We start from the raw sequence: 22,583 nt of genomic DNA, 5'->3' as shown, positions 1-22,583 counted from the left end.
TATGGACAGAGGAGCTGCAGAAAAAGCTGTAAAAAATACAGCTTGACAAAGCCGCAGCCCCCATTTTTACAGGCAACAGCAGAAGACAAAAAAAAGTAAGGGCCCAAAATGCTGCCCTGAGGGACACCAAACGAAGTACATTGAAATGTGGAGGTGCTGTTGTTTAGTGAAACAGACTGCATGCGAGTACTAAGGTATGATTCTATTAACTTCAAGGCAACACCACGAATTCCGTAGAATTCTAATTTTCTCAGCAAAATACCCCGGTTAAGAGAATCAAATGCCTTTGTAAAGTCTATAAAAAACTACCAATACGTATCGTTTTTCTTCAAGTTTTTTTTAGAATGAACTCTTTTTGATGAAGCAGGAGAAGTTCGGTGGAACAATGTTCCCTAAAACCGTATTGACAGTCAATCAGGATGTTATGTTTATCTGTAAATAAAACCAGACGTGAATGGATGGCGTTTTCAAGCCCTTTGGAAAAAATTGGTAAAATAGAAATTGGTCTGTAATTTGCTAAATTATTTTTGTCACCTTTTTTGTGTAGAACGCAAACCTTTGTACACTGTAGCTGTGCTGGAAATACTCCACTTGACAGACAAAGATTGAAAATATGGGCAAGTGGGACAGCAATAATTTCAGCAGTGAATTTAATCGGTCGGACTTGAATGTCAAAGATATCACTGGAGCTAGTATTTCTTAATTTCATGATAACAGAGAAAACTTCCGTTTCTGAAACTGGAGTCAAGTAAATTGTCTCAAGACAACTGCCAGTCAATATTGGGTGCAGTCTCCTGACGGTGCAGGAAACTTCAAGTTTACTAGGTAGTCATTGAAAACATTAGCTAGATCAGTTCCTGAAATCATTGTGCCATTCACAACAATTTCACTAATTCTTTTTGATGCCTGCACGTTTTGAAATATTGAGTTTAGTTTTTTCCATGTCACGGCCGCGTTTTTGGATGATCCTAAAAAAAGATTATTGAAATAGTTATCTCTGGCATGCTTAAGTTCCTTGTTTAATTTATTACGATACTTCTTAAATGATTTAAGCAGTTCGGGATCCCATTGCTTAAGAAATGCTGGGTACATTGTATACTTTGTTTTTATTTTAGCAAGTAAATATCGAGTAATCCATGGTTTTCTGATCTTTTTCGATTTGGAAGAATTCAAAAATGGAAAGCTTGTTTCGTAAGCAGTTCTTAACAAGTTAAAGAAGATATCAAAAGATATGTTTGCCTCAGATGAAGAAAGCACGTTCTCCCAAGATACAGTTGATAGTTTTTGGCGGAAATTTTTCAAGTTTCTGGATGAAACATTTCTAGAAGGGATCGGAAGGCTAGTTTCTTTTTCATGATGTGGGATGACTACATGTACAGGTAAGTGATCGCTAAGATTGCAAGCTATGACTCCAGATGCAAAAAGTTTTGATGGAGGAGCTGATGAGAAAGAAATCTATTAGCGTCGAAGACGTACTAGTAATTCTAGTTGGAGAAGAAATAGCATTATTTAGGTCATAGCTCTCGTATAACCATATCATTTCTTTTGACTCACGAGTATTAGAAGTCAAGTCAATGTTAAAGTCCCCACCACAAATTAAGTTAAGCTTACTAGTTGTGCATTATTGAAACATAGTTTCTACGGAAGCACAGAATGTAGCGTGATCACCATTAGGGGGTCGGTACACGACAGAAAAGACATGGTTACACATTGCTATTGTTAACATTTCGCATTCAGATTTCGAAGAGGTCAAATCAGGCAAAAGGTCACATCTGAGATTTTCTTTCGCTAACAAGGCAACGCCGCCACCACAGCGTAAAGAGCGATTCAGGTAGAACACCTCATATCCGGGTATTGAAAAAACATTGTCATTTCTAGTATACCAGGTTTCTGAGAGCATAATGACATCAAACGAAAAACCAATACTATCAAAAAACAAATCTAAATACTGATGTTTATTTCTGGCAGACTGAATATTCAAATGAAAAGCCTTTAAACCTTTGAGACGCTTACTACCAAGATGCGACTTTTGTCAGGAGTTTGTCAGGAGTAATAAGCATAAATAGGTCGCGACACTTGTAGAAACACTTATGCAAGCGTCATCAAGTCATTTTTAGACTTGATAGCAATGTCTGTGTCACCTTCTTTCTGTCTAACGAGAACTTTGCCGCCACTCTGCCAAACGAAGCGATAGTTGCGATTTTCGCAAGTTGTTCCTGCGACCCGCGGCGTAGCGCAGCTTGCAGGGCTTGAAGGGCTCCTTTAGAGTCGATGAAAACCGTCCAGTCAAGTGGAGGTTCTTGACTGATGAACTCTACCGCAGCCCGTAAGGCTGCGAGTTCCGCAAGAGTTGAAGATGTTGGATAGGTCGTCTTCACTTTCATGAAGATGGATCTGGCCGGTATCACCACCGACCCCACAGAACTGGTCGAGTGAACTGATCCATCTGTGTAAACATGTATGCGGTGACTGTGGTAAGAATGCAGGTGATTCAATGTCAGTTGTTTGAGAGCGGGTAGTGATACACCAGCTTTATTCGTAATTCCAGGAATATAGAGGTGAACCTGAGGTTCATGAAGACACCATAAGGGTGAGCACGGTCTTGACGCAGGGGTGAACTCCGATGGAAGATATGCGCGATGGGCTTCAATGACTTTGGCGAATGCAGTACGCGGCCTAATTATTGAGAGTGTTGCGAGGTGATGACAGGGAACCCGTGTGAGGTGCCGAATATGTCTTCTCATGGTTTCAACAGCAATGTATGTAGTAACAGGAGGTTCCCGGGCAACAAGAACAGTTGCTGCTGTTGATGCACATTTAGGCAGTCCAAGGCAGAGACGGAGAGCTTGCGCTTGCACACTTTGAAGAGTCTTGATATTTGTCTTTCTAATAGAACTGAATACCGGAAGACTGTACCGCATGTAGCCCAGAAATAGGGAACGGTACAGTTGCAGCATAGAGCGCACTGATGCGCCCCAGGACTTTCCCCCGAGGAAGGAGAGGACGTGGACAATCGCAATTAGTCTCTTTCTCATGTCGTAGATATGTGGACTCCACGAGAGGTTCCTGTCGATGACAACACCAAGGAATCTGTGGCTTCTCTCATAGGGAATGGCTTCACCATTAATGCGAATGGCGTAGAGTGACATTATTTTGCGTGTGAATGCCACAAGTGAACACTTTTCGGCCGAAATCTTGAGGCCCTGCAATCGAAAATAAGATGTCAATATCGATGCCGCCTTTTTGAAGTCTTGCACGAACTTGAGGACGGGTCACCCCTGATGCCCAAATACAGATATCATCTGCATATGCAGAGATCTGAGCAGATTGAGGCAATATGTCGACCAGGGCGGTGAGAGCAAGGTTGAAGAGAACTGGGCTCAGCACTCCACCCTGAGGGATTCCGAGCGAATTTCGGTGTAAGGACGTTGGTCCGTCCGCAGTCAGGACAAAAAACGACCTCTCTAATAAATAGCTGCGTATCTAGCTGAACGTGCGGCCTCCGATCTCAGCAGCTTCCATTGCGTCCAAAATGGCCTGATGCGTTACGTTGTCGTACTCGGCCTTGATATCCAAAAACAATGCCACGGTCAATGTTTTCAAACTTTTGCTGTGTTGCACCGACGTTACAAGGTCAACCACGTTGTCGATAGAAGAGCGGCCACGTCGGAGCCCAGACATGAAGGTTGGATAAATCTGATATCGCTCCAAGTACCATTCCACGCGTGTGAGCAGCATTCTTTCCACGACTTTGCCGACGTAGCTGGCGAGTGCAGTTGGATGGTATGACGAAAGGTCAAGCGGTTATTTCCCCGGTTTAAGAAGTGGAACCAGACGACTGGTCTTCCAATCATGAGGAACTATGCCAGCAGTCCATGACTTGTTATAAATGTACAAAAGAGCCCGTCGAGCTTCTTGGCCAAGGTTGGCAAGTGCGGAGTACGTCACACCATAGGGCCCTGGTGATGATGACCTTCTACAACAAGCCAGCGCAGCATCAAGTTCTTCCATGGAGAATAGTCCATCCATCCGAGCGTTGCGCCTGGGTTCGGAGGGCCTGTTTTTCTTGAGCAGAAATCTTCGGCTACCTCAACCACACTGCGTTTTTGGTGGAGCGCTACGGATTTGAACGGGTAGCACTGTTGAGGGGACGTGCGAAGACCGCGAATTACGCCCCAAACGCGTGACAAAGGCTTCCGTGGATCAAGTGTTTGGCAAAATGTCCTCCAGCGTTGTGTTTGTAGTGCCTGAATTCTGCGCTGAATCTTCTTCTGTATGCGCCTAGCATCTCTTAGGTCTAGGCGCGACTTTGTGCGCCGGTATCTGCGCTCTGCCCTGCGCCGTTGTGATCGTAGTCGCTGCAATTCGAAGTCAAAATCGGTGTAGTTAGCGACAAGGTTAAAGGGGCAGGTGGCATGTTCCATGGCCTCCTTAATTTTTTGTTCAAGACCGGTAGAGAAGCCCTCTGTGCAAGCAGCCTCCATAAGTAATTTAAAAACTGTCCAGTCAATGCGCTGCCTACACGAGCCTGCGGAAAATGTAGAATGGCCGGTAATAATCAGATAGGTTGGGATATGGTCGCTGCCATGGATTTCTACATCCGAAAACCACCGGACGCTGTTGGTAAAGCACTGTGAAACGAAAGTCAAGTCCAAGCAGCTGCTATAAGTCACCCCTCAAATATAGGTAGGGCTTCCGTCATTAAGGCACTGGAGGTCATGGACAGAGGCGAAGGACACAAGCTGTCTTCCCCTAACGTCCATCCTAACGCCTCCCCACATGGTGTGTTGAGCATTGAAGTCACCCATAATGACCCACGGAGCAGGTGTAGCTGCCATCAAACCACTCAACCTTCTGGCTTCGAAACGACTTGATGGCGCCAAGTACACCGCCAGTAGCGTTAACGTCAGGTCTCGGCTCTTCACTGTCAGGCAAACGTACTGATTGTCTTCGTTCGGAGGAACTGAAGGTTACACATATGTAAGTTCATGTCGAATGTAGACGATGACTTTGCTGTATTTGTTGCGCGTGGGTGATGCAAATACCTCGTAACCGGATATTCGCAAAATTGCCGCGGTCTTCGTTTCACAAATCACAAGAATGGGGAAGTGATTCTCGTAGACGTAGTGCCGTAAATCGTAAATCCGGGACTGGAGTCCACGAGCATTTCATTGGAAAATGAAAGCTTGCTTGACTTTCTTTTGAAAAGACAGGTCCGAAGGACCCATGATGCTTTCTACTGCAGAGCGGCAAGAACTGGATGGAGCGCGTCCAGCACTTGAAGTGCGCTTTTTGCTGCTGGCGTGCGTAGTCTGGAAAGCAGAGCAAGCATGGCATTCATTAGTGAGGTTAGCATTGCAATCACTTGCATATCTGGGCCATGAACTTGATCGTACCTGTTGGCTGGATCAGTCTTGGCGCTGCACACTGCCCTGAGTGCGCCACCATCCCTGACACTGTAGGCGTAGAAGGCTTTGGCAGTGGTGGCCAAGTTGCATCTGAGGCAACAGGTCCAGCATCACCAAGCGCCGGGCTCCCTTGGTACGGATTTTGGAGGCGGATAAGCTGCAGTTGCGTTTGGGGCATTCTTCTCAAATGTGACTGCTTTCTTTGACGACCTTCGGCGGCGCGAACGACGTTGTCGCACCTTTGCGGCGGCTTCTTTGTGCGTAGAATGGTCTCGCACCATTTGCTTCAGTACCGCCCGCTCGGTCTTTAGGCGGGGGCAGTCTTTGCGCAGAGGCAGTGTCGCATCCCATGAAGTCAATGTAGCAAATTTTTAATGGGACAGTATTAGAAGCTTCATGGGACCAAAATGCCTCGTCGATCATAAAACTCGCCCATTGGCTCGAGAGAAGTTATGCCTCCAGGCCGGATCACTAAGGCAGAATGAGCAATCTAGTTGTAGCTGCATACAGCAGTATCTTACTCCATATTTAGGAAAAGCAGTTGAACGTACTTTTGTGTGAATTTCCGCGCGGTTTTTTAATTTATTAAGGATGTTTGAAAAGTCAGACTCAAAGTCTCGATTTTGTAGTTATCGCGCAAACTTTTCAGGAATCACGCCTCGGCGCCATAGTACATGTCTTGGTTAGGCATTAAGGATAGAATAATATCAGAAGAGACATAATGGAGCCATTACTCAAGCACTGAAGTACAATGTATTTTTCAAATGCAGGTGTCGCTGAAAGAAAGTAAGCCGCGTTTTCCACCTGTCTGATTACATTGTTTTGTTTCGGCGGGTGTAGTTTGGTGGCGTTGGCTTTCGTTGAAATTTACTATACAAGGCTGCAGTAGTTAGTATGATAGAAACAGCGCATTGTTGATGTGTAATATACGTTCTTCTGCAATAGATAATGACATCGGGTCAGTGCGCGTGTTGCTGCTGGTAATGTATGGCAAATGTAGCTCATACGATATTTGCAACTCCGAAAATTTAAGCATACGGGGCCCGTTGAAGCTGGTTCGTAGAATCTCGCCGGTTTCATGACACGAACCCGAGCTCACGACAAATCAAGCGAGGCCTAACAGTTGTTTTGTATCTCGGGATGAAACGGTCGTCGACAAGTTCGCGATGCTGTACAAGAAGAGCCAGAGTCAATTTTCTAGTGTCTCCGCATGCCACACTGAGACATTTTGCCTGTCAGGACAGCAGACCTCATTTTTAGCAGCGCTTGCTTTGGGGCAAGTTGGCTCATGATGTACGACGGATCACGGAAATGTAGCGGTTGGTGGTAGGAGATGGCCCTGACTAATTGGTGTGAGCTTGGTGTGGCCAATTCCTGATCGTGTGTGGATGTCGCATTACTGCCAGGTATGAAATAAGTGCGCTTCCTGCCTGATCCTTGTGCTGTTGTGTTAGTTTGGCGAGATTGCGAAAGAGGCTCATGTGCTGCAGTCGTTGTGTGTGGAGTATATTGTTGTATGAGGTGTAAAGCCCGACTTTCCGACGTACCTCCTAGCGCCGGTTCTTGCCATTTCCATGCAAAACCACACTTCAGGCGGATAAGTTATAGTTAGTACTCTTCGCGTTGACTAAACAATAAGAAAGGAGCTACATTTTAGATCAGCGGAGACAGTGCGGCGGTTGAGACTGATTTTGGAAGCCGAGACATGAAATTCAGGGAAGCTTCGCCGGTATTAATAAGGCACGAGTAGGAATGGACGCGCGACGCAGATCGTGCAGGAGTGTCTCGGGGAACAGGACACATTGCAAGTAACTTACACGCGTCATCGTCATACAACTTTGACGCTATTAAGAGCCACGCGATCTGTGTTCACACAGTAGATGTTACTGACACCGCGGGGTGCACAGACACCGCAAGAAGCTCAACCTCTAAGTCGTTAGCGCCCTAGTGCGAGGTAATAAAAATTGAAACACCGTGTGCATCCTTCCAATAGGGGCTTGCGAGCGACTTCTACCTCTCCATCCAACGCTCGCTTCGGTGGCATGGCGGTTGCACTCCAACTTCGGCCAGCCACTCTGTCCTGACTGCACACAAAGGCAGCTGCTTCGAGAAGCGCAGTGGCGGCCCGCCTCTTACCGCTGAGGACGTGAGGACGTAACTTGTCGAGGCCAGTGCGACCGAGTCAGGCCATGCACATTGTACGCGCAGCCTTCTCCACTCTTCCTCGCTATCGCAGCTTTCGCCGCGGCAACGTCTCTCGCTTTTCAATCTTCACGTATCATCTCCCTTGAATCACGGGGCTCCCACGATAGCGCAGCCACCCTTGCCGGCTTTCCTCGGTGCCTTCTCGCCACCTCTGCGTCAGCTTATGATGTCCATGCTTTTTATTTCTTCATCAGACCTTTTCCCCCTTTTCACTACCTCCGTGGCCATCGTTTGCCGTAGCACCGTCTTCTCCACCCTTCCCTCTTAATCCCTTGCCCCTTTCCATGTCCTGTTTTAGAAACGCGAACACACGCGCGTACGCTGGGCTTCCTCGCTACGAACTGTGTTTTGGCGTGAGAGAAATAAAACGCTTCGCATCAGCCCCTTAGTCACAGCTCAATAGGGAAACTATGCACTGATCGACACTGCCTTGCGGTTGCCCCTCACACAGCGGAATCGCGTGTAATGGTATAGCGTATCAACAAACTAAATCAGCCGTAAAAAAATAACGAAACGACTTTTCAACATGCAGCTAAGACACGAGATGTAAAAACTATGGCAGCTAAGACACGAGATGTAAAAACTATGGAACACTAAATCAAGCGAAAAAAAACAAGAATTTTTCAACATCCATCTAAGGTGCGAGGTCTAAAAACTATGGAACGCAACATAGAAGATTTAGAGACCGCAGATTCGCAACGTTATCATTAATATTTATCCTATCTTATCACACTTTACGGCATATTACTACACTAGTCACACACTTGCAGAACATGGCAGGTTCGGGTTTACCAAAAAAAAATGGACAAGATAAGAGTAAAACCATTTCTCGTCTAATTTAAACGTCATTTGTTTGTATGACAGCGTGAAATTATGAAAATCCGCGGAGAGGTAAAATATGAGAATACATTATACAAGCGGTCAATGAAGTAGAGCCGCAAAGAGAAACAAATATTTAAATACATTATGCGTATATACATGGTATAAAACTTGGGAAGAAAAATCGTCCAACTTCATTTTCTGTACATGTACAGCCCCGCACTTCTGGTCGTATGCGATCACCACCCTCTCTGCTGGTTGACGAACTTACGGGGCTCCTCTGGGCGCTTTTCGCGTTGTAGCTTGCGCCTTTAGGAGTTTGACATGGCCACCGTGTGCAAATAAGGGCGCCAGCACAACGATGCCGACTGCTTGTCAAGGTCTCCAGTCAAGGTTGCACGCGAAGGCAAAAAACTGGGCTTTCCTCTAATCGCAGCCGTAGATACAGCAACTCTTTCCCACCAGCAGCATGAGGACCCGGAGATTCGAGGGTGCCCGGCCCTTCTCAAGAAAACAGTGGTCCTGTTGCATGCGCAACAACGCACTGTAGAAAATCAACTTTTCTCCAACCGGGAGCGACTACCTCCTCGTCGTCCAAGAGATTGTCCGTGAAGAAATCTTGAAGGCGTGTCCCGACGAGCCCACCGCCAGTCACCTTGGCTACGCCCTCACTATGGCTCGGGTCCAATGGAGCTATTACTGGTCTAAGCTTGCGGCGACAGTGCGACACTAAGTGTGTACGTGCCACGATTACCACCAACGTTAAACACCGCCCGTCAAACCAGCTGGACTTTTACATCCTGTACAAGTGTCCAGAGTCTCGTTTGATCAAGTTGACATGGATGTTCTCGACCCATTCCCAACTTCATCTTCAGGTAACAGGTGGATTATCGTCGCCAACGATAACCTTAACGCGCTACGCTAAAACCAAGGCACTTCAGAGAGGCACAGTAACCAAGCATGGGAAATGTTTCGTGGAATGTATCGTCCTGAGGCATGTCACCCTGGCACTTATTATCACGGATAGAGGCACCGCTTTCACTGCCAAACTCCTGGAATCCCTCGTGTGACTGAGTGGCACTACTCACAGGAAAACAACAGTCTTCCATTCCCAGATGGATGGTCTGACTGAGCGTCTTAACAAAGCTCTCATTGAAATGCTGTCCATGTGCGTATGCTTACATTGAGCATCCGTCTAAGAATTTCCTTCCACCACGTACAACACTGCGCAACAAAAGACCACGCGGAAGACGCCCTTCTGTCTGTTATGTGGCCGCGAATTGTCGACAGTGTCGGAAGCGACGCTGCCCCATGATGGCCTCGACCCCGACATTGTCGCCGAGAGCTTCACTCTTCGTGCAGAAGGAGCCCGACAGTTTGCAAGGCTGGACATCCAGCACCATCAAGGCCATGGCGCCCGGCGTTACAGCCGCAGCCGCAGACTGGTCACGTTCGCTCCGAACGACAGAGTGCGAGTATGAACACCCAATAGATGCCGCGCTTTCAGAGAAACTATTAAAGCATTGCTTCGGTCCCTAGAGAGTGCTCCGTCGGCTAATTGACGTCACTTACGAACTTCTACCGGATGGGTTTTTCTGGACTACCTGCCGTCTGCAGAGACCTGAGATCGCCCGTGTCGCGCGGATGAAGCCTGATCGCGAGACAGCTAGAGGCTAAGTGCCGCGCATTACTCAATTTTCTTTTTTTTCTTTTTCCTATCTTCTTTTTAAAGTACAGAGTCGATGTTTTTCCTCCGAGAAGGAGGGCAATGCCGCGTCTTCAACAACAGCCGCTCGGCGGCTGCTCGGCACGAAGCTCGTGCGCCACGCCACGCTGGTGGCTTTGGCGAAGAAACTGAAGTTTTGTTTCCGGTCGCCTCTCGGTGCAAATCAAAAATACAGAAAACCAAAAGTCACGTAGTAAATAAAAGGCCACATTAATGATAAAAGAGACCAAAAGATTGAAAACTAAATCTACAAAAAAACATGGCCGAAACGCGTATAGTGGTGGGCATGTGTTCAGCGTGTTATGTTTCCTGTGCGAGAGCGATTAATGTTGTTATTCACCAGTGCCAGTAATATATACAACTGTCCCCTGTTTTCTTTTGCAATCGAAATAAGGTCGTTACACCTGTCGGCACTTGTCGAGATGTATATATTTATTTTATTTTCTTTAGGCATACTATTGGTTTTATGACGTTTCTTTATAAATTCAAGCTCAGGAACAGAGAATCGGGTGCTGCCAGAAGGCGTTGTCCTAAAATTCATCGCAGGTTCATGGGATCGTTCGTCTACTACAACCTGGTGCTGTCGTCGACGAGCGCTCCGGGCAACCCGTACTTCAACTACGCCATCTCTGCGGCCAGCGAGATCCCCGCCGCTCTGCTGGGCCTATGGGTGGCGCGCCGATGCAGCCGGCGTCGCTCTCAGGCACTCTTCCTGCTGCTGGCTGCGCTGGCCATCGTGCCACTGCCGTTCCTGCCCAAAGGTGCGCCTCCTGGCACCGCGCTTTTGCTGCGAGCTCACGGGGACAGTAGCATGGGGGAAAACGGTAAAGAACACTGAATCCCGCAAGCACAAATCCAAGCGTCGGCAGAAGCCAGATGTGCCACTGAGAGTTTCATGACTTCTTTATTTTTCAATCCTGTGGGCCTTTCTGAGACTCACACAATAGCGAGCACATAAGCATGTATATGCACTGCCGATCATCGCATGCAAAATGCGCAGTCAGTACACACGTGACTACTGGTAGAGAGATTATGTGTGCAGCACCAACGTGCGGCAAATTCAGACATGATGCTTTACGCGTAAGCTGTAGCGGACTGTACAGAGAGCAGGTTGCGCATCGTCGCCGCGGTGGCTCAGTGGTTAGGGCGCTCGGCTACTGATAAGGAGGAGCCGGTTTCGAGCCCGACCGCGGCGGCCGCGTTTCGATGGAGGCGAAACGCTAAGGCGCTCGTGTGTTGTGCGATGTCAGTGAACGTCAAAGATCCCAAGGTGGTCGAAATTATTCCGGAGCCATTCACTACGGCATCCCTCATACCCTGAGTCGCTTTGGGGTGTTAAACCCCCATGAGCCATAAAGAAGGTTGCGTAAACATTTTCAAATGCAATCTTCCGTGAACGCAACTTCCTGAACGAACGCATACAGACACTCCGTCATATGCGTCAGCGCATAATTGCAACAACCTACTCCTGTTTAAGAAAATATTCATTCTTTACCCTGCATAACAAATTGTAGAGCCAGTGCTCAGACCCGAATGAGACTGAAGAAAATTTTCTTCACCTAATCTGATGTTTGAATGCCAGGCATTTACTACGACACCTGGGCTGCGTAACCTAGAAGGCGACCCAACGCTGAAAATTTCCAAGAAAAAAAGACTCTAAGAAATGAAACACAGTCACGGAAACGTCGTTGCCCATTTGGAAGTACGTACTGAAATTCAACTGCGAAGCTTCTGTGAAAGCTGCATACTCTTTCTTTCGTAGCCGTATGGCTGCTCTTGAGCGTATGCTAAGGTATTATGACTCGCATATTCCAAATTTGCGCCACATTAGCTTACAGCCTCTCATACCCAGCCTTATCGCCCGGAGTGTACGAGGGCGCTGTTGTGAGCTAGTTGTGTAAAATGACAAAAAAAGGAACAGAACAAGCACAAGACGAAGTAGACAGCACCTGTGTCGTTCGTCTCTTTCGTCCTGTGTGTGCGCTGTTCCCTTTTTGTCACCTGGAGTGTAGCTGGTCACATAAAAATCCTAATATGATGCTACCAGAGAAATATGTAAAGGGTCTGTAAAATCGTGGGATATTAACCTATCCGTGTTTTGCGTACAGAAGCGATCAATCCCGTGTAGAGCGCTCGAGTGGCCCGCAGAGCAACAAGTTTTGCTCCGCGCGACCGCAGCTGCTTCGTTCCAAGGTCAGTACTTGTGTGGGAGTGCAGCCACGTTGGCTTCCATACGTTCTAGACTGCCCCTTCAAGGAGGCTTCCGGCCGGCTGTAACACAAACTGAGCTCCATTCGCATGGTCTGAGTTATGCGGGAGCTTCTGGCGAAATTTGTGCTCCGATCGGTTCCCCCTGATGACCTCTCTAGTTTCCGTTAGGTAGGGATGAGTGGTTTGCGGCAAGCTGTTTCGAGTCGCTGCCTCACCCATGAATAAACTATTCGAAATCAAAGCTTGTGCACTGCTGAAGTGAGGTGCAAGTTACATATTGGCTTCCCCGCAGCTCATGTCATCATGTTCCCCGCCCTCATCGCCCTGCTAGCCGCTACAACCTCGTAGCCGCGCAAAGCTACTCCAGGCCACAAGCGCTGGGCGACTTCGGTGATGTGTGATGCACTCCCCTGGTCAGTTCCAACCCTCTGGTCTGGCTCACCTGCATGCTGTGTCACGCGCCATCACGGTTCATAAGCTGCTATCCTCCACGAACTCGCGGCCGCTCTAGAGGATTCCAATCCTTCAGCACTGCGCCCCCTCTGTGGTGTGTTGTGTGCCCACAGCGTTCAGAGATTGCTTGACGGTGCAACCTTGCGGTCACGTATGGAGAGCCGCCTACCACCTCTGTGGTTCGTCATACCCCCGCCCCTCGGTCAAGGATAGCCACCACGATCCGGTGGCTGCTCTCGGGGACTCCAACGCTCTCTACTCCACCTTTGTGTGCACCCCCGCCCCACGGTGACTGCCAGCCCCTGCAGCACATTTGCCGGACATGGTGACTGCAGCTATCTGGCGCTTTGCCGCATTTGTGGTGCATATACTAGGAAGGGCGAGAAAAAGAAAGAAGTTTCCTGCCCGCACTATGTGGTGCAGTCAGTTTTTTAGGTCTCCTATATTTGCCGCATGCAATTTGCAATACAAGTAGTCACCACCTGGTTATGGCCAACCCCTCTCGTGGGTATGTGCCATTCTGTGAGGCAAACAACAACAACATCTGTCATGTGCTCTGACTACTAGGCGACGGTGAGCCCTTCTTTCACTTACGGTGCCGGGCTCATTGGTCATTGTAGCCCCCGATATTTTTTACTTATTAGCATCATAACCTACAGCGCAAAAACATCAAAGCAGGGGAGTGAACTAACAAAGAATCTACTGTACAGGGTCATCAAGAAACTACAAGCAGCAAAAATGTACTCTACCTCGTTTTCAAGAGTACACGTAAGCATGAAATGTTTTGTAGTGCCGGCATCGCACATATAGAGACTGAACTTCGTTACGAGGCCAGACAAAGCCATCCGTCTGCAGCGTCCCTCAGGCGGGAGTGTGCAACGTGTCGTGTGGAGCCATGGCGCCATCCTTCGTCGCGGCGCTGAACCCGTTGTAAACAGTGAGGGCGGAGGAAGGTATTGCCGCGGGCACGAGGATTACGCAAAAGGTGCGGCGTTCTCACATCGCGCACACGTCGCTAGGACTGCGCGTGCGCTGCTCGGGCGCTGGACAGAGAGTAGTATAGGATCCTTCGCGCCGCATCCTGGCTTCGCCCACCACAGGACTGTTGGGAAACGCTGTCGTTGACGCACGTGCTGCTCCGGCGGCAGCCTAGCACGCAGGCAGCAGGGGACAGGCGGAAAGTCCCTACAAAGTTCGGTCAAGTTCTCCTCCGTATTATCCGTCGTTTTGGCGCCAAGGTCATTCCAGGCGCTCCGACAATGGGAGCTGGAAGGATTTCATGCTTAATACGAAAATCTATGACACATATCTGTAAAAGAAACAATCTAACAAAGAAAAACTTATGATTCCTGTTGTCTATTGAAAACTTGTCTTGAAAGGGTAGCACTTTGGCTTGTGCCTTCTTCAGAAGTCAAGAAACAGAACATTATATTATGGTCTTTGCTCGAACTATTGATGGGCATAGGAAACGATATGATTGCGGGAAGCATTCAGGTGATAATGGGTACGATACTGGTCATGGAGTCACGGTGGACAAGTGGAGGCGGCCAGAACTCGTAGGTGCGATAATGTAAACAAAGCTGAAATGCAGGGAGACGCATATAATATGTGATATTAGCCAGCAGCACTAGGTGGGCTGAAAGCTTCTCACTGCGTGTCAGCAAGAGCTTAGTTTGAGCAAAATAAACTCAGTTGTAAGTTGGCGCCACACCTGTCTTGCATATATTGGTCTGATTCTCTCGCGCCAGTTCGCTTTTATGCACCATATATCTCTTTGGGTGGTTACGCAACTGTAACTGTAATCGCAAGAAATTGCCGCCATATAAACTCAGTTACGATAGACTGCTAGGCTCCGGACAAAACATATAATATAGCGGCGATGATCACGTCCGCACGGCGTTTTGGTGGCGCACGCGTCAGAAATACGTAGTCAACATGCATCTGCATCGCTTCCCATCAAAATTTTGGTCAAATGTTTAGGGGAAGCCGCCAAGGTGGAGTAAACTTGTAATAGGAAGTATTTACACATTGGCATCCACCCAAATGCATCCCTGCGACTGCAAAGGAAAGCCATATAGCTTTCTCAGAAAGCTGTTTGTGCGGTGTGTGGTAGTGCCATAACTTTGCCTTCTCCAGTACAGACTCTCTGGTCCTCTTACTTCTGATCGCCGATATCCGGCCTCTTCCAGCTATTGGTACAAAATCCATCGAGACATATTTTATTTCCTTTTAGACGGCACACAATCACAGTGGCGCCACGGTTCGATCCCTGTACTTCAGGAGCAAAAGGCACATGCTCCACTTTTGTGCCACTGGTGTAACCCTTGCTCTTTTCTAACAAACATTCCCGAAAAGAACTAGCGCAGGTCTTGGTGAAGGCTGACTTGAAGGCAATGCAGCAATTATACTTTTTACAAAGGCTAGAGTTGAGGCAGGAGAGCGGCTACTAAGAACAAAGACTGGTACGACCTCAGTAAGGTCACACGGTTGCGAGTGCCACATGCCTTCCAGCTATGACGAACAACTACATGGGTTCTTGCTCAGTGCGCAGCCATTTTAATCTAGCATCGCAATCGTGTACTTTCGCCCTCATTTGGGCCAACGGTGATTGGTCCAAACAGGTTCGTGGTTTCCACTTCTAATACTGTGCCCATTTCAGTATAACATCCACGCACTGTCAAAAAAGTACTGCTCGAAAGACAACATTGAACTAATCATGGTGTGGATCAATGCTTCTGCGGTTAACCATTCGCGACCACGCGCACTACACAGAGGGCTGGGTCGGCGCGATATCTCAGTTCGTCTGTATTACATTCTCGGTGCTTTAGACCAGAAAAGAAGACCCCAAGCAACGTTTCTTCCAAGCTGTCGTGTATAGAACCGAACAACTACGCTTGACTACGCCGCATTCGCGCAGACAGTCCCGGCTGGCTGAGGATTGGATCGAACGTGCTGGTGAGGTTCCTGGCGCTCAATGCGGGCTTCATCAAGTGGATCATGGCGCTCGAGGTGTTCCCGACGTTGGCCCGCAGCTTCGGCTTCGCATGTGTGCTCACCTGCTCCCGGTTTGGAGCCATGGTGGCGCCATTCCTCCGCGACCTGGTGAGGGTCTCCCTGTGTTTCTTTCCCCAAGTGCTCAGGTAGCAAAACTTTACGGCGGCGCAGCGCAAGCAGAATACTTACACAGTCAAGCTTAGCGCCTGTAAGCAGGGCGTGACGCGTCACTTCAAGAGACTGAAGGTTCAGAAGAATGACGTAATTAAATTTTCTTGGGATTAAATGGAGGCTGAGGTTAAGGTCTGTCATAGTTCAAAGTAATAAAGAGTGCTACAATGTTTAGTTTTTGATGCTGTAAGATTCGCAATGAAACTGTCTCGCAGTGTTCGTTAAATGGCTTTTTCATCTGATCCAACTTGGCAACGCGGAAAATCGTGATCATCGTGAACGAAAAGCCGCTAACTCGGATGGCTCCCGTGTTATCTGCGATCGGTATACTACGGGGAATAGGTATTCGAGTAGAACATGTGGGGGGGGGGGTGGGGGGGGGGGGGGGGGGGGGGGGGGGGGGGGGGGGGGGGGGACTAGTTGGTGCATTTCAACACAAAAAACTGGCGCTGAATCAGACAAATTGCGGCAAGTGAAACTGTCCGGTCTTTCTGGCTGTGTTTCAGCCTGATTTGGGAGGCAGTTTTTTTTTTTTTTTGAATGGTGTTCGCAGGAAAGCTCGGCTTCTGGAAATATCAGGTTTCTGACTTTGTTTTTCATGCTCTAGGATACCATGAATTTCTTTTTATATACAGGGCCCAATAATATCAAAGGAACAAGGTACGAGTATTTTATTATTGATTACTCAATAATTATGTGTGCTAATCGCATATTTTGCTGTTTTCTAACTAGTTTATCTTTTGAGTATAATATTCAGTAGACATTTACAACTTTTATAGAGAAGTAACCAAAAAAATTCTCTTTGCAGACTTGTTTCCTTTCGTTATGGAGCGACTTGTGCAATCGCCTTCAAAAAAACAGCTGCGGGCCGCAACCGCGGCGCTGGTATCTCCGGCGCTCGATCGCTGCTTGTGTATACTGAGTGACGATGAACTTCGCCGTCACAATCACGAAAGTGCGTATCGCACTTGATACATTTCTGTGCGGCATTTAACTGCTCTGCTGCGGACCATCGCGACAAGGTGCTCGCTTTGCGGTCAAAATGCCCCTGGTCGTGGCGCTGTAGCAGGAAGCGGAGGGCCGCGAGGCGACTGCTGTGGCGTGAAGGGACGGTATCCCGTTTTGTCTTTAACGCGACAGCGTTAATGCTCCCGTTCAGCGGAAGACCCGCGTTGTCCCGGTGGCACTGTGTCGAAAAACCCGCTTAACGCGTGTATGTCTGGAATGAAAATAATTGAAAAAGGACTTGTAATGTCACACAAATGCTGGCGCTTGCCTACAAGGACTTAAATTTGTAATGTAATTGATTTCACTTAAAGAAAAATTTCCATATATTTCAGTCGTACTTCGAACCACCCTTGGGTCGCCTGCCGGAACGCTACCGACTATAGGTCTCATAGGCACGCTGCCTTGGCTGACGTACAAGAGGGGTGATATGTAGAGGTTGGCTTAATTGAAGCGTAATGATGTGGTAATTAGAGGGGGGTAAACTATAGACATGTTAATTAGTGAGATTACTAATTAGAGCAACACTGCGGAAGGCACTTGCAGAGGCGCCGCCGAATAACTAGAGGCACGGCCGTTCGATCGAGCGGCCGTGCTAGAGGCAAGCGGCGCGCAGAGCCAGAACCGCTCTTCTCCGCACGCAACACGCGGAAAGGTCAGTTCCTTCAGGACAGCCGAGCGGAACCGCTGGGGAACCGCAAGCAGCAACTGAGGCCCGCCAGAGTAAGCATCGCGGCGATACAAAGTGTCATCGTGGAGAACAAATAGTCGTACAGGAGTCATTCGCGTTTGCAGAGTCAAGGCTTTCGATGAGCGACCTTTAATAGAGGTCGTGGTTCTGTGCGGCGATGTTGAACAAGCCTAACGCCTAACAATGGTAACGATCAACGGTGACCTCACTCCAGTCAGCACGTTGACGATACAAAGAGTCCGCGTCGTTTCGCAGGCGCCTAGACTTGCATGTGGCAGTGAACGAGTACTCTTGCAGGCACAAAGCTGAACCAGCTAATTGGCCAATGGTATCTTTTAGCAAAGGAGGCCTTCAAAAAGCATGGTGTTCCGTGACCAATATGAAGCGGCGACCGATCAGTGTAAGGGAGGTGTTCGGCAAGCGCCCAATCAAGCGCCAAAGAATCGAGTTCAGTGGCGGAGTATTTTCGCCCGGCGGCGGAGAGATGGCTGCTCGCGTAAGAAAAAACAAGTTCACGATTGTGCTGCTGTTTGGCTAGCACAGCACTGGCCCCGTGTCTGCTGGCATTGGTGCGAGCTTGAGCAGAGGTTGATGCGTGAAAAAAGGCTAAAATAGGTGGGCGTGACCAACAACTTGATCAGCGACGAAAAAGTTTGCACTGAAGCAAGCCCTAGTGAAAGGAACGTCTTTCCTGAGGATTTCTGTTAGTGGGCGAAATGTTGAGCGGAAATGGCGGGAAATGCGAACAAAGGGTGACAAACCTCGTTATATCCTTCCTTTTAAAAAGGAATAAGGCAGTCCGTAAGGATGCGGATTTTACCCGGGTCCGGTCGTGCTTAAAAAGCATCGACCACGTGGGAAAGATTAGTGAGGCCGGTGGTGGCCCAACTGACACTTCGCAGGATTTAGCTGAAGCCTCACTTGACGAAGGCGAGCAGCAGTAGTAGAAACTCGTTCGATGTGTACAAAAAACGTATGCGAGGAGGCCACGACGTCGCCGAGGTAGCACAGACAAGTAGGTGCACTCAAAGCGTCCATCTACCGCTCGAAATGGTCCGAGTAATATTATTTAAGGATACTGCCAGCCATAAATAAGTTCTTACAATACACAGGCTAAATGGCATGACTTCAAAGGGATTGAACATAAGATGTTACGAATGCAGCCTTTCGCGGTACATGTCAGCCGCAGCGATCTGCCAGAAAGAGAAGCGCATGGAGAGATGAATTTGCGTCCATTGTCGTTTCAATATTTGAAAAGTTTATTCCTGCAAAAAAAGGCAGAAAAACTAGTCACTGCTGTTTTTTCTTCAAAAAGAGTATTAATGAAGAATTGGACACTGACAACGTTTTTTGGTATGGATGAATGTCTGGAATGCTAGTGCAAAAGTTAACTGACTGAATAATTAGGCACGAAATTGAAGTTTTAGCATGAAAAAAACGCGTGTATCAATATGCGTGCCAAGGTTCTCCTTCAACTGGCCCGAAAATGAACAGCAAATACGTTTTCACCGCCACGTGGAACATTTGGAGCACGAATTGTCAAATTACAAGTTCACCGTAGCAACCCGAATCCTCTTTCCACGCACTACAGCTGCACCCCCTTCAGCGCTACACCCGGTGGGATCCGCACCCCCCCCCCCCCCGCACTCCTCAGTGACGCCACTGGCAGGTGTGACCGTAATTTGGCAGTCCGCGAGGAGGTCGTAAGCGTTGATCAACAAAAGCCCCCTCCAGGTCTTGGAACGCCTCCAAGGGATCTTCCTGCTGGTACCATCTTTGTCTTAACTAACATGCCTAGCACTGGGCCGGCAGGTATACGCCAATGAGCTCAATTTTACGTACGTTATGTTTAGGGGGGGGGGGTGCCCTGTCGCACCCTCCATCGCATCATCACAAAGGTGCTCAGGTCGGCCTTCATAGAAGGTGCGTTAGTACCGACTGTCAAACATGACTAAGATGAAGGCTCGGGGCGCGGGCTGTGCGCACGAGCAGTTCGAGGGCAGAACTGTTCAAGAAGCCTCCTGAGTCGCACATCTTTAATGGCGCACCGCTACGCACTTGCACTTACTAAACGCAGACATAAAACGAGGAACACACCATCTCTGTCTTGTCGACATGTGCGTCTCTTTCTATATCTGGCTTTGTAAGCGCCGTCCATATTTTTGTTTGCTGCGTTACAGGCCATGTTCTTTGTGGAACTTGCGCATGAATACGACGTATAGGACATACGCCGCTAAAGATGAGTGTGGCCGCCAGTGAGCGTTGCAGAGATTAGGCTGCAATTAACTGATCATTAATTTTGTAAGGCAAATGGAAGAACTGTATAGCTCAGTTGGCGCAACACCCCACGTGTTCATGCGGGAGTCGCTAATTCGGCTCCCACCGTGGCATGTTGTGTTTTGTTGTTGTTTTTGCTTTGTCAAATTATTTTGTATATAAAATTAGTACTTAGTTGCGGTTCCTCTTAGGCATGCAAGATATAACAGTGATGGTTTCATGCAGTTTAATTGGTATTTCGGACTATTAGGCAATATTCTGCAAGATTAAAGTAGTTTAGACTGTTTTCAAGCTTGCAGTCCGCGTGCCTAAGCTGTTTCTTTGACGCGCATAGGAAGTGACATTGCTTAGGTTCAGTGTTCTCTGTAGGCCAATGAAGCCTCGTTAAGCTGCAAAGCGCTGTTTTTTTCTGCTGCTTCGCTTTTATTGAGAAGAAACAACAGTTGCTTGAACTGGTTGGTTGAGAGAGAAGAAACAGGCCTTTGCTCGCGCTGTTTTCAGGAAGAACCGTCTTGTTCCGCATGCATCGGCTCAATAGCAGATAATTTATGAGCCCTTGTGCTACCGATATTCCATGTGCGCAGGGTGAGGCGACCGATCCCTCTGTGCCGTACGTGATTCAGGCGCTTTTCTTACTGCTCGCTTCTGGCATCAGCCTGCTGTTGCCCGAAACTCTCAATAAGCCGCTTCCCGATACATTCCACGAGGCAGAAAGCATAAGCAGGTAAGTCGGCCACCAGTCATGGCGGGAGACGCTGCTTCGGCGCTTTGATAAAGCCGCGGCAGCAAGACGGGCAAAATGGCTACATCTCATTCAGCCGGAAACATAACAACTCTAACTATACATACCTTATTCAAGATGACTTACTCTCCCATGTATATCATTACAAATACCTTGGAGTTAACCTTTCGTCCGATCTTTCATAGTCTTTTTTGATATCACATCCATATGCGCTGTGGCCTCAAAGTCATTAGGTTACATACGCCGTAACTTACGAAATTCTCCTGCTAATATTCGGAAACTAGCATACCTAACATTTGTTCGACCACAACTTGAGTTCGCTTCCTCCATTTGGTCTCCTTATTACAACATGGTTACCACATTAGAAACCATTCAAAACAGGACAGCCCGATTCATCTCTAAAAACTATAACTACCATTCAAGCGTCACTGAGATTAAAACGGATCTTTCTTTGCAATCTTTAGGCATACGCCGTGACATCGCTTTGCTAACATTATTTCACAAGTACGTACACTCCAATAGGTCATGGTCATTTCACCTAGATGTCCCATCTCGCACATCCAAAAGATTGCACAATCATCTCAGTTTTACACGCATCTATGGTGACACATTAGCTTTCAATTCATCAGCACTTTCGCGAGCCATCAGATTATGGAATAACCTCCCAGATAACATCGCCTCGCTGTCTAATCTTGATACCTTCCATCACCAACTCATTGCACATTTCACTGAAGCCATCTTAACATGTTAATGCAATCTCTTTTACGCGTTCTGTTACACATTGCGTTTATTTTTTTTCTCTCCTTTTGTTCGTATTCTGTTTCCAAATTTGGTTGACATTAGTAAAGGCGCCATGTGCTTTCTAATTTTATTTTTTGTTAGATGTACCCTGGGTCTCTTTTCTGGATTTATTTCGGTGTTCCTACGCCAAATTTACATTAACTTACCCCTATGTCAACTGCTCTGTATTATACTGAAGTGTATCCAATTTTTTACTTATCACGTATAGTGCCTTGGTCCCTTGTCTTTGTTTGTCCCCTTTTAAATTTGTTGTTGATGTTTTGTCGCCCCCTTACACAATGCCCTACGGGCCTGTAAGGTAGTTCAAATAAATAAATCATACACGATTTCATTTTAATATTTATTTTTTATTGTTATTTTATTTTTTTACAGCATACTGCAGACCCTAAATGGGTCCTGGGAGGAGGGGCAAAAAAGCATAAAAGAAATACAGCAAATAACATCGCAGAACAAATATAAATAATGGCACAGAATAAGAAACAGGCACTCAGCAACTGTCAATAAAATATTTTGTAAAAGGCGTCGATGTTCTTTAGTAGATCAGTCGGGAGTTCATTCCATTGTGTGATTGTGCGCGGAAAGAATGAGTATTTAAAAACATCGACCCTACCGTTGTACGGTGTTAGTGATTCCAGGTGATGATTTCTTGTTAGTCGCAATGTGCTTGTTTTGATAAATGGATCAGGGCAAATGGAAAGTTTGTTATTTTTGAGTAAGTAAATTAGCTTCAACCTTTGAATTTTTCTTCGTGTTTGCAGTGTCTGTATGTTGTGTTGCGCCATCAGAGCGGTTGGTGAGTCAGTGGAGCGGTATTCGTTAAATGAATTTAACAGATTTTCGCAGGATCATTTCTAAGATGTCGATGTTATGTTTTGTGTAAGGGTCCCAGACGGTGCATGCGTACTCTAGTTTAGGTCTGATGATGGACGTGTAGGCTAGGAGCTTTGCACTAGAAGGGCCAGCTTTCAATTTATGTCTGAGGAAGCAAAGTTTCTTGAAAGATGATGCACATCTGTTTGATATGTGTTTATTCCAGCTAACAATACTGGTTAGAGTAACACCTAGGTATTCGTATTTGTT

General features: G+C 47.4%; 1 protein-coding gene across 1 annotated transcript in view; it reads left to right on the top strand.

Annotated features, from left to right (window-relative positions):
- Window positions 1–21,329, top strand: part of LOC144127805 (organic cation transporter protein-like) — a gene marked incomplete at its 5' end in the record, with an annotated part of 54,060 nt that extends 32,731 nt beyond the window's left edge. The window contains 3 exons of the mRNA XM_077660741.1: window positions 10,705–10,919; window positions 15,740–15,924; window positions 20,545–21,329. Coding sequence (XP_077516867.1) covers window positions 10,705–10,919; window positions 15,740–15,924; window positions 20,545–20,688 — 544 coding nt within the window. The remainder of the gene's footprint in view (window positions 1–10,704; window positions 10,920–15,739; window positions 15,925–20,544) is intronic.
- Window positions 21,330–22,583: the final 1,254 nt, after the last annotated feature.

This window comes from Amblyomma americanum, chromosome 1, assembly GCF_052857255.1.
Source record: "Amblyomma americanum isolate KBUSLIRL-KWMA chromosome 1, ASM5285725v1, whole genome shotgun sequence".
Lineage (NCBI taxonomy): Eukaryota > Metazoa > Arthropoda > Arachnida > Ixodida > Ixodidae > Amblyomma > Amblyomma americanum.
This window is presented reverse-complemented; position numbering and strand designations above follow the sequence as displayed.